The following is a 14,928-nucleotide window of genomic DNA, read 5'->3' as shown; positions in this document are numbered from 1 at the left end:
GGCTGCAAAAAGAAATTAAAAGCGGCCACGAAATGAAATTAAAAGCGTCCGGCATTGCGGGGGCGGGGGCGTATTCCTTTGAAGTGTGAAGCAGGGGGCGGGGGGAGCGGATCCCTTTGAAGTCTGGAGCAGGGGGCTGATGCCAAGGCTCGAGCATATGGGGTGTAAAAAAAAAGTCTTCGGAGTGGCATTGCGCAGAGGGGGGCGGGGGAGAGCATTCCTTTGAGATCTGAAGCTCTCGGCATTGCTGTGGCGGGTCTGATGCGATGCGGCTCGGGGGAGCAAATGGCAAGCGCGTGCACGGGCACATGCACTCTGCGCAACGCGCCTGCCAAAGCCCCTTGGTCAGCTTTCCTGATCCACCTCTATATGTCGAGCTGCAATGCTTGCGCATTGGCAGGTCTCGACCTAAAAAGGGGCCAAGATGATTAAATTGAGGGAAAGAGAAAGGTTTTAATAGAGTCATGAAAAGCATTCGCTTAAGAAGACCTCCTAAAGACAAATATGAAACCCTGTGGGATGTTAAACTAATTCTTGATCTCTTCAATAATTGGCCTTCCAATTCTCTTCTTAACAGAAAAAACCTTTCAATTAAATTAGCTACACTCCTATGCCTTATCTCCTGTAGGAGGGTTTCTGATATTAAAGCCCTGGAAATTACTAACTCTTCTTATAATATGTTTGGTGTCAAATTTGACATCTATAAAAGAACTAAAACTATGTCCGACTCTATATTTTATACTCGTTTTGACCTATGCCCTAATCTCTGTGTGATAGACTGCATGAAAGAATACGATCGCAGAATGCTTCACCTTCGTCCACATAATGTTAAGCAATTACTTATTTCCTTTGTGAAACCTCACAAGGGTATAAGCTCTTCCTCTATTGCTAGAAGGGTCAAATCCGCTATGAACTTAGCTGGTATTGATTTAAATACATTTCGAGCTCAGTCCCTTAGAGGTACCATGGCCTTTGCACGTCATTATTGTAAACCTGTTGAACATATGTCCGATGTTGTCTTAGAAAGCTACCAACATGCATAATGTAGACTCCGGTCTTGTAATGAAATTGCGATTCTCTTATTAACATGACTAGAGAATCTGGATTTCATTAAAGACACAGAGGCTGACATTATCCCTCCCTTCCCACCCTTTGGTGGTATTTCATTTAGAAATGTTCTTTATCACATTTTATTATAATGCCTGTTATTAATTGTGTGCATTGTTTTTTATTATGGTTATCCTCTTCTTATGCCATGTTCAGTTCTTTTGCACTGATTCCCTTCTCTTTTCAGGTAATCCTCAATTGCTGGTTTCAATGGAATCCAATCTTCATTCCTCCTTCGTTCGTTCGACTGGTTCATCTGAAGATTGCCCCGAAGTCCTCTCTTATGACGTCTCAAGTTTTATGAACTTATCTAGTCCTCATTTAAAAGAGGCAGATTGTTGCCTTTATTCTTATTTGGAATTTTTACTATTGTGATGTATGCGGCTGTTTGGACTGCATTAAAGGAAAATGCATAATGTCAGCCTCCGTGTCTTTAATGAAATCCAGATTCTCTAGTCATGTTAATATTAGAATCGCAATTTCCCTTGAGAGAGAGAGAGGGAGAGAGAGAGAGAGACAGACACACAGTGAGTGTGTGTCTCTGCATACAACATGGCAAAAAATTTAAATGTGGCCCAATAATGTGTTATTTAGAACAACAGTGCAAAGGTGAAATTGCTGTTTATTACCATAGTGGAGAAAATGTGACCTTTTGTTCTGGGAAAATGTGGTTTACTTCTTCACATATTGTAAATTACAGAAACTTTAACATGGAAACAATGCTTCTAATGGTCACAAAGCCTCTTCAATCAACATAACAAAATGACATGGCATACACCATACGCAGACGTGCAGAATTTAATATGCTATTTATTACTATTGTTGAGGAATGGTACGGATATCATAACCCACTTGAGGCTTTGACTATTGTGCGCCAAGGCTTCTTCCCTACACTCAAATATATATACTTATTTATCGTAATCTTGCACGGGCAACTGGTAAAGAAATAAGGACTTCCTAAGCATAGTAAGTAGAGAGACCAGCGCGATTGCAAGCAATGATTTCTTTAAAATAATAAAATGAAGGAATAAAAAGCTGCATTAATACAGCAAGCATACGGGGTCTGGATTTAGAAACTCTTAGGAATTGTTAGATACATCGAGGATGAGTTGAGAGAGAGCATAAATACGGTCATTTTAAATACGAGCACGACGTAGGTGACAATTATCACGAACGATACTGGTACAACGATAAAACCTACATAAGGGAGTAAAGATCGGTTGTTTAATTTCTCTACCATTAAGCATGGATCTCTAATTAGGATACACGTTATGGCATTCTATTGGGAGTGTTTAGCCGGATGAGAACCTATGGCATTTTGGGAGTGTCCAGCAATATTAGACATTTGGGGTACTGTCATTTAGGGTAGTTTACTTCCCTGAGAGAGAGAGGGCTTCCGACTATATTAACTGAGAGCCCAAAGAGGAGAGTGTTAAATGAGTGTATTACTCCTGTTTTTCTTCCAGACCCTAATTATTACAGGGGAGCCTGAACCTTTACAATTCAAGAAGATGACAGTGGATAGTAATAATCATACCCTAATCTTAAGAAGGCAAACACGTTAGCCCACTATCAGGTAAATCTTAGAATCTTGCTCTTTCCTGTCTATTATCCTAGACAAACTACTCACAGAGAGGTTACGAGTTATTCAGCCCTTTATCATGTGTTTTGTAGAGTCATTCATTGGGCCAAAAAGTTTTTACACCATGGATGGCAGATAGAGTGACGCCCTGAAACTATTGTTCTTCTAACAGAAAAGACAATCTCTGACCATGTTCATCTGGCTAAATGTAAGAATTATTTTCTTGCTTGCATATTATCCAGGGAATCTCCACTGGCAAGAATATTAATTATATAGCCATATTACATATGTTTTAATGAAACTATAAAAGCAGCCCAGATTTTTAACAACTCTGTGGGACAGCTCAAGATTCACAAAATCATCTTCCTGACTACTGTAGACAAACTTAAAGGTGAGCCTCTCATGCTCTATCTTAGCGATTCCAGTATGCGGTGAAGATTGCCTCATTTACTACCATCTGGGCCAGAAATAACCCCAACGTAGACAATGACGTGATTGTATATTATTTTGTGAACAGGATTGAACTACAATCCAGATAGGAAGCAGGAGGCATCGACCTCAATTACCCGTGAACATATGCTTAGGGCTAAGGTAGCAGCCACCGTCGCTAAACCGCATCAGCGCTAGCGCTTTTCCCGCTGTGCGCTGACTTTTTTAAAATACCGCGTTACATGACTAGCTGAGCTCGTCATGAGCGTGCGAGCGGCGCAACTCATGATGAGCTCAGCTCGTCATGAGCGCGGAAGGGGTTAAGAGAGGTGAGGTCGGGTTTACAAAAAAAATATTTTTTAAAACTGAGAGGGTTGGTCTTATGCCGCTAGCGGAAGCAGGTCGTATGTGGGTCCTAGAGATACAGGAATGTACGAAGGTGTGAGTATAAATGCTGGGAAGAGTGACATATATATATATCTAGTGATAATCATTTGTTATTGGGAGATCTACACTGTCTATTACCAATTGCGTAGCAAACTAATGTTGTATGTTTATGGGCAAATATTATTTTCGGAATGTGTTGTATTGTTTGGGCCACTAGATAATATAATTTCCTAACTAGGTCTCTTTTGAGAGCTTGATGAATTTTGGATTTTAAGACGCATACATTGCATCATCGTATGCCCTGCAGAGGAGACTATGTACTAAGTTTGTGTTGAACATTATGACATTCTAAACTATGCCATTTCCCAAGTTTGTTGATTGTCATTTGTATTTTTTTTAACATGTTTTTAACCAACCATTTGTTTATCCCATTCTTTTGAGAGTCAAAAAAAGTTTTCTTGTCTTGAAAAAGATGGTGTTATAAGAGTCCATCGAAACGTGTCGACGCCTCGTTGAAAAGTACACAATCCGTCAAGTGGCTATGGTCAAAGAGTATTTTATAAATTGAACAGTACCTGGCGTTAGCCCGTAAAGTTTTTCCACGACAGATGTGTATGTTGTTAATGACATAGGGTTTTTTGTCTTTGATATGTACTCTTTTTTTTATCTGGATCGTTGGTTTTTAATGTGTTATTAATATTTGCTTAAATGTTTTGTGCAATTGAGTGTAAGACACCAACAATACTATGTAATATGCCAGTTGACCCCCTTTTTTAAAATTGTGTATTCTAGGAATTTTTTAACCAATAAATTGATTTGTACTTTTTTACAATTTAAGTTGTCACGATTATCTGTAAGGGATATATGGTCTCACTTCCAATGTATGCATAGTATGCAAGTGACTGGGATTAAATGGAATAGATCAAACATATAGGATACATAGGATTACATTTTCTCCAAAGGAGAGACTTTTCTGTGGTGTTGCTTATACATTTACCTTCTCTACCTCCGGCTTCTTCTCCTGCAGGAGCTGTAATGTCCTTTCATATGCTGTGTTAATAAGTACCCGAACTTCATCATCAATCATCCTTGCAGTTGCCTCACTATAAGGCTTCTCAAGCACCATATCGCCCTGTCTTGGAAGATCAAAGGACACCTGTCCCACCTTCTCATTCATGCCAAATTGCACAATCTGAGAAAATAGAAGGATAAAATGTGAGCTATCATGTCATACACCAGTGCTAGAAAAGTTGTATTAATTGGTCAAAGAATTTCGGCATACAGTGTATAATTAAAAAATAACCCAAATAAACAATGAGTATTATTCCCACCACACTATATATTTATCCTTTTGGTGACTCCAATAGTCATAGTCCATAAACTCAACTTTTAAATACCCTCCCCTCTGGCATAAGGAGAATCACTTTTATTACTGTTTAAAACAAAGCTTTGAACTAGTGCTGCACACATGTAAATACATCGTCGGTGGCATGCTGCCCGTTTCTGCGCGCATGTTTGATCTTTCCAATTTCTAACTTGAAAAATGAAGTTGATTGGCACACATTTGAAGAACAGCTGAAAGGCTGGCAGAAGGGTGTTGACAATAGGTTAGAGCAATGTCCAGGAATCAGGGAGTCACTATTAAGTTAAGTTCATCCTGCTCTTACATCTACTTTCCTATTCTCAGCTTGTGGGCATATTCCATAGTAATAGACGATGCCAAAGGAGGAAATATAAAAGCAGGATCAGGGGCCTCAGGACTATGCAAACAGATTTCAGAGAATTCTTGGCCAAGTCTTGAATGATTCTTGAAAGGAAATTCAAGACCTCCGTAAAGGCAGAGGGAATGAAAGGTATCCTACACAGCTGCTAGCGTAGTTCTTTGACAGGACTGCATGGCGATTTGTCACAACACCAATTTAGCCCCAGTAGAGTTTGTCCTCGGTGCCCAATGTGGAAGGAATGTCATGTAAAGGAGACACGGGAGACCCTATAAGAACAGAGGTTCCCCTTGCTATTTATTTTAGTGGTCTGGGAGAAAAAGGGGAAAAAACTGAAATATATATACACACACACACACACACACAAAGCACCTTCCACTCAACCAACACTAAGTATGCTCTGGCTGGTTAAAGCTCTATTGGGCTTTCCCTTTGTACATTTTCACAAATATTTACAAATAAAATCAATTCTTATTTGTTTATTATTTCTTTTGTTATTTTATATCTTTCAAACATATTTTTTGGGGGAATACATATTTAAATAGTAAAAACCCTAGGAATGTTCTTCTTTTTTCATTTATGCAATACTAGACATAAGTGAAACAACATTAATATAATCCTTTTTTTAGTATACAAATTCAAACAAATGATGCAATAAATACATATATGATAACAAACTTAAATGGTGTCCCCATACTGTAATCACATTTACACCCACTTCACATACAATTGTCACATACCAAACATACTCATACACACTACACATGACATTCATTGATTTCCATCTAAAATGGCTTGCAACAAAAGAACTCATGGGGAGAATTCTTCCTAAATTTCCATGATTGTGCCGCCAGCTGGAAAAAAGGTTAGGCCGACGCACGTTTCAGTGAATAGATTTAGTTCAATCCACCTTCATCAGGACCGCTTGCTTTCTTTCATTTACTGCAGCGGAGGTATAGATGGGGATCAATGAGTCCATTTCTGGCCGGTTTTCTCATTACTCCGTGTCACGCCCATGTATCCTTCAAAGGTTTCGCTTTGGTGACAAACCTGTCTTTTAATTACTAGTGCTTCAACATCTTGTAGTCACTGGAAACACTTTTATTTTCTTTATTTTCCTGTTTGTTATATGGGTTTGACTTCACATTTGTGGGTGGGTAATTTGGGCAGCTGTGCGGGAACCATTGTTTTACTCAAACTCTCTTTTTTGTCCAAATTTAATATCTTTTCGGTGTAGCTTGTAACACTATCCGGACTCCCGACTGTCTGCTAACCCTCTTGCCAGGGACTAAGACTAAGGGAGACCCTACTCACAAGGAACCAGGGACAGTATTATATAAATAGAAACAGTGGTTCGTGTGTATAATAAAATTAATAATAATGAAAATAAGCACAATCGCAGTGTAAGAAAAGGGTTAGATGGATGTCCAAAGGAGAAAATAACATATACCACTCAATGTTTGGTAATAACAGCAGTTATTTATATATATATATATATGCTGTGTTAAAATAAATAAACTAGAGAATTGTACCTCCGTGAGTGCTTTCCTTCCTTCCTACGGGAAGTTTACGTTTCTGGGAGGTGGAGCAGTATTGGATTTGCGAGTGCACCCTCGCAACGGAAGCACCCCCCTGGGAGTGCGGCGCTTTGGTGTTTTGGAGCTGCAATATATATATATATATATATATATATATATATATATCAATGAAGTTTATATTAAAAAAATAGTACAGAGTTTCCCCAGTGAACATGGAACCTACATAAATAGCGACAGATTGTGACATAGACAACTGGTTTCCAACACTAGTAAAGTCGACCATCAAAAGTCATGTGCAATGAAACCAGCCTCCTTTCATATTAGTAGGGGCTCATGATTGGTTCGCTTTAGGTTTTGTCCACAGCGTTTCGGGCCCTTTTACAGTGAGGGCTCTCTTCAGGACCTATTGATGTAGGGACATCTGAGAGGAAGGAATCTCTGTCAGAGTGACATCAGTGCACCACAAGGAAGTGAAAGTGTAGGAAGGGTACTCACATGGGACCTAGCCGGGCACCCAGTCAGGGGAAGGAACTGACAGAAGAGGCAATTGCAGCGATCAGCAAAGCCAGTGTATTGGTGTATAGAAAATCTGACTCAAGGGAGACATGACAATCTGTGTAAATTGCGATGGTCTCAGGGTTAAAGCAATTATTGCTTGATACAGTGACACAACCACTCTGACCAGCGGGAGGTATACTAACATTCAATTTGTGCTCTCAATCAGCAAAAACATGTCAAGCTGTGTATTGTCTCCTGGATCAATTGAACAAGTGGAGACTGACTCGGGCAGTTTTTCTTTCTCTACGCGTAGTGGATACACACGTATACGGTCTCTGTATCCAGATCAATTGATTAAATTGGTAAAGAATCTGCACACTTCGCGGGACTACAAACTAAGCAGTAAACCCTCAAGAGTTAAGGGAAACCACAGTCTGCATAAGGTCAGAAAGAGAGAACAGAATATGGAATGTCAAAAGCACGTGCATACAAAGATAAAAAGAGGACTGGGCGTATTTCATTAATTATATCGCGAAAGAGAATGTAGAAGGATCTCGATAGGTGAAGGGGGTGTGTAGTTGGCAGGGCACGAGGCGGGGGTACACGCGGGTGGACGGCATCCACCCACTTTTTTCACAGGGTGGACGTCGTCCACCCTGCCAAAAAGTTGGGCCCCACTGAAAAATATGCTGAATTGGTCCCTGTGTAATTTCCAAACACCGGGACACTTTCAGCAGCGCCTGCACGTTGTTATCTGCTTTCGATCTGCAACAATGTGCAGGCGGGGAAGGGATTGGTCTGTCTTTTTTCTGACTCCTGCTGGGCCCATAACAAAGGCCGAATTTGAGGGGTCATCAGGCCTCCTTTTGTTTAAGTCTCCTACCTGGCAGCAGTCAAAAGCCTCACACCTGAAGCAAATGCAGCAGAGGGGAAACAAAGGCTCACACCTTGGTAGCACTTCACACATTCTTAGGAGAGGCAGCTTATCACTTTGTTCAGGCTCTGTTTAGGAGATATGCATGCACTGTAAGAAGTCAGATGTGTTGATCTTTCCCAGTATTTGCACAAAATAAATAGCATTTGTATAGCGTATACTACCCCTGAGGAGGCGTTGTAGTAATTTAAATATCACACTTTTTACTTTTAAAGCACTGTGGGTAGAGGAAGCTTTACGCTGACAAAAGCAACATTGGTTTATGTGAAGCTTACAAAAGTGTGAATCTTCTGCCTAAATCAGGAGGGTTTGCAAGTATACTCGAAATCTGCTCAAATGTACTCATGATAGATCTGCTAAACATATATGTGAGGGCTTAAGATCTGATGTCACTTCTTGTGATGCCACTTCCTGTGATGTCACAGGCTGTGATGTCACGCGCCACGATGTCACGCGCTGTGATTCCTCTTGCATACTGATTAATTAGGTTTGTCCCCCCACTTCTTTTTTTAGGACTTGTGCCCTGGTAATTAGTGGTTAAGCAATCTGCAAGCAGCAAGAAAAATAGTCCAATCTATGTAAAAACTGTAATGAGTTAAGATATTTTAGTCAAAAATATAACTGATGGCAGCCTGTTTAAGTTCTGAACTCACAATTTGGGAGAAGAGCGGCGACTACAATTTGAAGTTTAGCCCATACAACTATGAGAAACCAAACATATGCTCGAACTGTTCGTGTGGTGGAGGGGGCTGTTTTAGTTAGTATGAACCATAGCAACTGGTCAAACAAACCCCCACCAACATGTCACTTTTTACCCATTCAACAAACAGGCTCTTTGAAAAGAAACAAGCGCGGTCTGAACCACCTGAATACGTAGTAGTAGTGAAGGACAGCTGCATGTGCGTCACGAAGGCCTAATGTGAAATGGCTGCTTGGCAGTTGCTGTGCTGTATATCAGAAAATCAGTGTAAAGCTATCTCTGTCTAACGGTTGGCAAATACCACCGCTTCTATTTTAAGTCTACAACACCCTCGTACCTTTCTTGAACAAGCCCGAGGGCACACCCCAGCAGCTGTTACAGTGGATAAAACAGATGGCTGGGAAAACACCACATGCCTAAAAGCCTCCCAACCCCAGATAGGCCCTATCTGTAGTCCCCAACACACAGCGACACGCGTACAAGCCCCACAAGGTATTCATTTAAAGACGTATCTTTCGATCAACTTGGCTCACACTTCCTTTCCTGCACTCTATTCAGGGGCGTAACGCAGGCCCAGCCAGCAGGCAAGGCGGATGCGTTGCGAGGGGGGGGGCATACGGCCCCAGGCCAATGAGTATGTATCTGGGAGATATGGAGACTGAGAGGCCCCTGTTCACATTCTGCAGGGGGCCACGTCGCGTTGAACCTCTGTCTCTGACGTCGGTCAAGCAAAAAGGAGCACCCCGTTCAAAGCATGTGTGACTGTCACAGCAACAACTCAGCTAAAACACCTTCAGGTTTGGAAGACTCGGGTAGGGGCTCACATGCTACAGCAGCACTCCAAATAAAAGTTAACTCTATTTCGAAGTTAGGGTGGAAGTTAGCCTTCCTCTGACGAATGCGGCGTGATTCTGCCTTTGGAATTCTGCTCTGCAGAGACGCTCGTTGAAAATGGCCGTGCTTTAGGAGTACTGCAAATTGCTTATTTTCTCATGGCAGCGCCGTTCACAGTACAGCTCACAGAAAAAAGTACCTACCTTCAACTGCCATGTAGGTGAGCCCCTGCAAAAGTAGTAAATGAGCGACCATATATTCTAAAAAAAATGAATGGAGACGTGGCTCAATTTTTAGCGACGTAGATTCACGTGCTGTGCAATCTTTTCCATCTAGTGTCGGATTTGAAATACGGCAACTTGTTTTTCCTTTCAAAATTCATTGTTTTGGAGCAGCATGTGACGAATAACTTATTATGACCACCACGATCCCTGAAACGCACCAGGACACAGACTTCGCTTGCAAATCAAGCATTAACACTCCCCCCCCCTGAAATAGTCAACGTATTGTAACATTTCTGTAAAAAAAACCTCTAACTGAGCAGGAACAGGGCACAGAGAATATATAATAACGATGAGAAGACTTTAAAAAAAATGATAATTGTAGTAGAGCACTGATCGAGCGCCTTGTTGTAAGAGGGCTCCGGTGAGACTCGATGAACGATCACGTTCTATGGTTTAACTTCAGTTCAGCAAATCACATCAGCATGTAAACCCCCCACCCCCGCGCACCTAGGCTCGATTCACTACTGTTAAGGAACAGCTGAGCTCTCCTGGTCAAGAGCTCTATTCATTTTAAGGTTATGGAAGTATTGGCTTGCCTTCTATAAAATGTCTGGGCACCGCAGGTCAACAACACACACTTTGTAGCGTAACAAGTCATTTAAATGCAGCCTTCTTCAAGAAATCACTGGAAAAAAACAAAATACTGCCACCAGCACCCTATAAGTTTAGGCAATTGACACCAATTCTCCTCAATTTCTTTTGTAACATTTAGACACTTTAGAGAGATACAATAGCCCCTAAATATGAAGTTACTCTCTCTGAAGAAAGAATAAAGCTTTGTGGAGTGCCAACTGAAGTGTTCTTGAAGGACCACCCTGTTTCGGCGGCAGGGGTAGGTCGTTCAGTGCAGTGACGCTGAGTGTAGGACACTGCACCTAGAGGTGTCACAGCCCCGCCAGACACTGTTGAGGCCTGGCTATTCGAGCCTGTTGGCTTCCCTCAACACTGTTAAGGTACTTTACCTTTTAAACGTGGTAGGTAGATTGGTTCACAACTACCACGTGGTGTATATAGCATACACATGGTCCTGATGAATTGCCGCCTGATCCTTAGGATGATTAAGACAAGAAACATGTTGACCCTATTAGAGAAGAGCGCTAGGATCTAGAAGCATTACATTCAGATAAGTCGCCACTCTTTCTTCTTTTAATCAGGTGGGAGCCATCTTATTAAAATTGGTTTTTGGACTACCCAACCTGTTTTAGCCTACACTTTCACTACACCACATCTACACTTTCCTAGGCCCCTTACCCACACCTCACCAAACGGCAGGAACAAAAGATCTCCGCTAAAGAGCCCCTCATTATGTGCCCGTATTGTATTGCAGCGGCGACCCGACGAGGAGCGGACCCGATGATGAAGCATGACACCTAGCTGGCTGGGTGTGTGAGGGCCCTAGTTCCGAAAAGATCATACTCCCCCACCCTACTCCATGATATAGGACTACATTATCCTAAATGTACCGCTCTGTACTACGACCCCCATTGACCGACTTAGGAACTGCATAGCAATTCTTGTTTGATTTCCCTGGGCATGTATGCTGGACCTTACCAAAAGCCCTTTTGAGTCCCTCGTTTTGATTAATTCTTGAAGGAAGAACCATTTCTTATAGTGTTCTCAACGATGCCCGAGTGAGGATTAACAAAAGTAGAAGGCGGCCCAGAAAGGACTGTGGTGAATCTACTTGATATTCCAGTATACAAAAACAAGTTAAATAGGCTTGGCAACCACCTGGAAAACATTCCTTTAAAGTGCTCTAAAAGCTAGGGACCTGAATGCTGCCTTGAAGAGACACGTCAGCAGTGCTTACTGTAAAAGGAGTGCTGGCAATTCTGTGTGGAGCAGATCTACTGCTTATCTGTGTTAGAAGACACGAGAGAGAAAGAGATGCCATGCATTCAGAAGACTTTTAGTTTGTCTTGCCAAATGGAGGTTCAAAGCAACAGAGGCCTTCGACAGTGGAGGACAGAATGAACAATCCAGTGTCAGACTCGAAGGGCACATCCACCAATGTAGGTCCAGGAGGCCAAATGGAAGATCTCAACGTGAGCCCAGAGACTCCCGCAGATGCTAGAGCTAGTCATCTCCGACACCAGTAAAACGCTGCAATACACCATCTGGTGAGCAGCAACAATAGTATACCCTTGGGCATCAGCCCAGCAGGTGGAGAACCTGCAGAATTGACTTTGGAATCCGAATCAGAAAGCCTGAAATCATACCCCAAATATGAGCTATCCTCTAATGGGGAGGAAAAGCTCCCAAAGGAGTTCTTACCCTTTTAACAAGTGTCCATAGAAGTGGTACCCTTGGACAAGAGTAGCACAGGATTTTATTCCATTTACGTTTTAGTTCCCAAGAAGGCTTTGGGTGTTAGATCCGTTCTGGCCTGAGACTCCTAATTCTCTTCACTCGCAGGAGAAGTTAAAAATGCTGTAACTAAGCCATGTACTGCTGACCTTCAGTGCGGAGGATTGGATGGCGTCCATGGATCTGCTGTGAGGTGGTATCTGGATTGAAGCCTTCGGACACGAGAGATCAGTCCCTCTCTTTGGGGGTGGCTCAGATAGATGTGGAGACATCCTGAAAATATCAAGCATGGCCTTTGACACATCCTCAACCTGGGAAGGTTCTGGAACTCCTATTCCATCTTTATCAGATCCAATATTGACTCAAATGATGAGTAAGAGACCCTCATCTATGAAAGGAACCACCAAGTCTCAGAATGGGAGAGAAAAGGACTTCTACTTTCTGTGGCCTTTTTGTATTTTTTACACGAGTACTGCTTGGGGTACTGATCTCCGTGAGTAGGCTTACCCGAAGGAGGGGAGGGAGACCACTATGGAGTATCCTAATGCGACCGTGCAAAAATTAACTTGGCCTCTCACTCCCTGTTTGCCTTAGGTTTACGGATGAAGTTGCAGGCTGAGGGGTTGTGGACAGAACACAGATACTACATACAGATGTTGTGCAGTTCTGGTAATGACATCAAGATGGTGTCATTTAGACTTGAGACCTTGAGAGGTGACATTTGGTCTAGATGCTGTACAGTTCGGTGAACAATGTGATCTGTAAATAACGAAAAAGAGCTTGGGATATGCATAGGGGAGGAACGGCAAAACAGTAACCAACTCCCATGTGCCAGTCCCTGACATATATAGCCTGTAATCCCATTTGGGGCAGCGGTTCTCCAACTGGAGTTGCCTGGCACTACCTAGCAACCCTGGAGTGTTTTGCTGGTAGGAAGGGAATGGGTTAGAGGGGCGGGGAATATTCCGTATCCAACCTGGCACCTGATGGATAATCATATGGTGAGAAATCTGTAGGAAGAAGTACACATCCAATAGCAAATGTTCAGGAAGAAGTGTAAATAAAAGTAATGAATGAACACTAATTGCCATATAACCCATACCTTCACTTAAAGGATGAGACTAAAGTAATACGCGTTATAACCAACCCCCAACAGTGAAAGAATCCACCTGGTGAGGAAAAACTCTCGGCGGCAACGTTAAAAAGGAATACGTCCTTAGACTTGTACGATATATTTCTACTACAAATACGGAGGAGTACTAGAAATGTTTGTGCTGATAAAACCTACACAGAATTACATTTACAGAAACTGTACTAAAATAATACCACTAGAGCTTGCTGCTCATTGGCGTCTAAGAGTTTTTCCACAGGGCACACTAACTCTTGAACCTTACATTCAAAGAAAAGGGAAGACTTATATCTGCAGTCATACAAACATGCTTACCTGTGCATAAGCGCTTTGGGTTACTTTTTTTAGATCATCTTGGGCGCCTGTTGTGATTTTACCAAAGAAAATTTGTTCTGAAACTCGCCCCCCCAAAGTCATGCACATCCGATCGAGCAGCTGCTCTTTGGTGTAAAGATACTGTTCTCTTGGTAAATACTGTGCATAGCCCAATCCCTTGCCACGTGGAATAATTGATACCTGAAGGCACATAAACACAGACATATGAAAAGTACATAAAGTGAGTAAATTCAAAATTCATATGACATTATCACAAAATGTGTGTAGATCTTTATATTGAAACTACAAAAACTTAGTTTAAAAGTGCAAGCTAATTAATCAACAATGTTACTTTCCTATAGAATATTTCAACCTACATGGGCTAAATATGACTAGCTGTCCAAAATGGAAAACAAGAAAAAATGCCAGGAAAGTTGAGGACAAATCTCAAAGTAAGATAGTTCCCTTGGTTATGGGGATGCATACAAAGACAGAAACCTCTATTTAAGATACCTTTTAGGGCTCTTGGTTTTCTACAAGACAATTAACACGTTTTCACTTTTTTTTTTTAGAAATTAGATTTGCATCACTTTTTTAGTATATAACTGCTGGTTAAGAGAAGCAATAACAATTGTTAGTTTGAGTTGCTATTGCGGAGTTATAAAAGCTTAAGATCGCACGCAATTACCAATGGTCCTTGGGGCTAGATACACAGTTTCTTGGCATTTGCATGAATGATGGTGCCTGTGGCTAAGATAAAGTAATAAGTACCTTTTACACTCAATTTCTTGACACCTTGTTTAAATCTATACTTATCGGTTTCACTGAATTTCTTCTGTCAGTGCCGTTTAATTAGGCATAGTTCCGTTTCCCCTGCACTATCTCTTAGTTAAACTAGGAAGCTGGTTTAACTCTTTATCAATTGACACTTGGCCCTAAGGAATGCAAAATGGCGGCCTAATATTAACATTAGATTAATGCTTTTTCATTATCATAAATTGTAGAGATGACTTTAGGCTTGCCTCAGGGTTAACCTGCCACTTACACACAATCTTAAACTGGATCTGACTCAGGATCCTATGTTCAGAAGTGGGTATGCAGAACTTTAGCAGAAGGTGGTCAAACTAAATGCATGGGAATATTTTAAAGCAAGTGGATAAAAC

At 41.5% G+C, this 14,928-nt stretch overlaps 1 protein-coding gene across 2 annotated transcripts in view; it reads right to left on the bottom strand.

Moving 5' to 3' along the window:
- AFG3L2 (AFG3 like matrix AAA peptidase subunit 2) overlaps positions 1-14,928 on the bottom strand; it is a 217,583-nt gene that overhangs the window by 26,642 nt on the left and 176,013 nt on the right. For both annotated transcript variants that reach the window (XM_078687596.1, XM_078687597.1), the window contains 2 exons: positions 13,766-13,966; positions 4,503-4,697 (listed from right to left, as the gene is read on the bottom strand). In XM_078687596.1, coding sequence (XP_078543722.1) covers positions 4,503-4,697; positions 13,766-13,966 — 396 coding nt within the window. The remainder of the gene's footprint in view (positions 1-4,502; positions 4,698-13,765; positions 13,967-14,928) is intronic.

Source organism: Lissotriton helveticus, chromosome 4_1, assembly GCF_964261635.1.
Source record: "Lissotriton helveticus chromosome 4_1, aLisHel1.1, whole genome shotgun sequence".
NCBI lineage: Eukaryota > Metazoa > Chordata > Amphibia > Caudata > Salamandridae > Lissotriton > Lissotriton helveticus.
The sequence above is the reverse complement of the archived record's forward strand: the minus strand, read 5'-3'. Positions and strand labels throughout refer to the sequence as shown.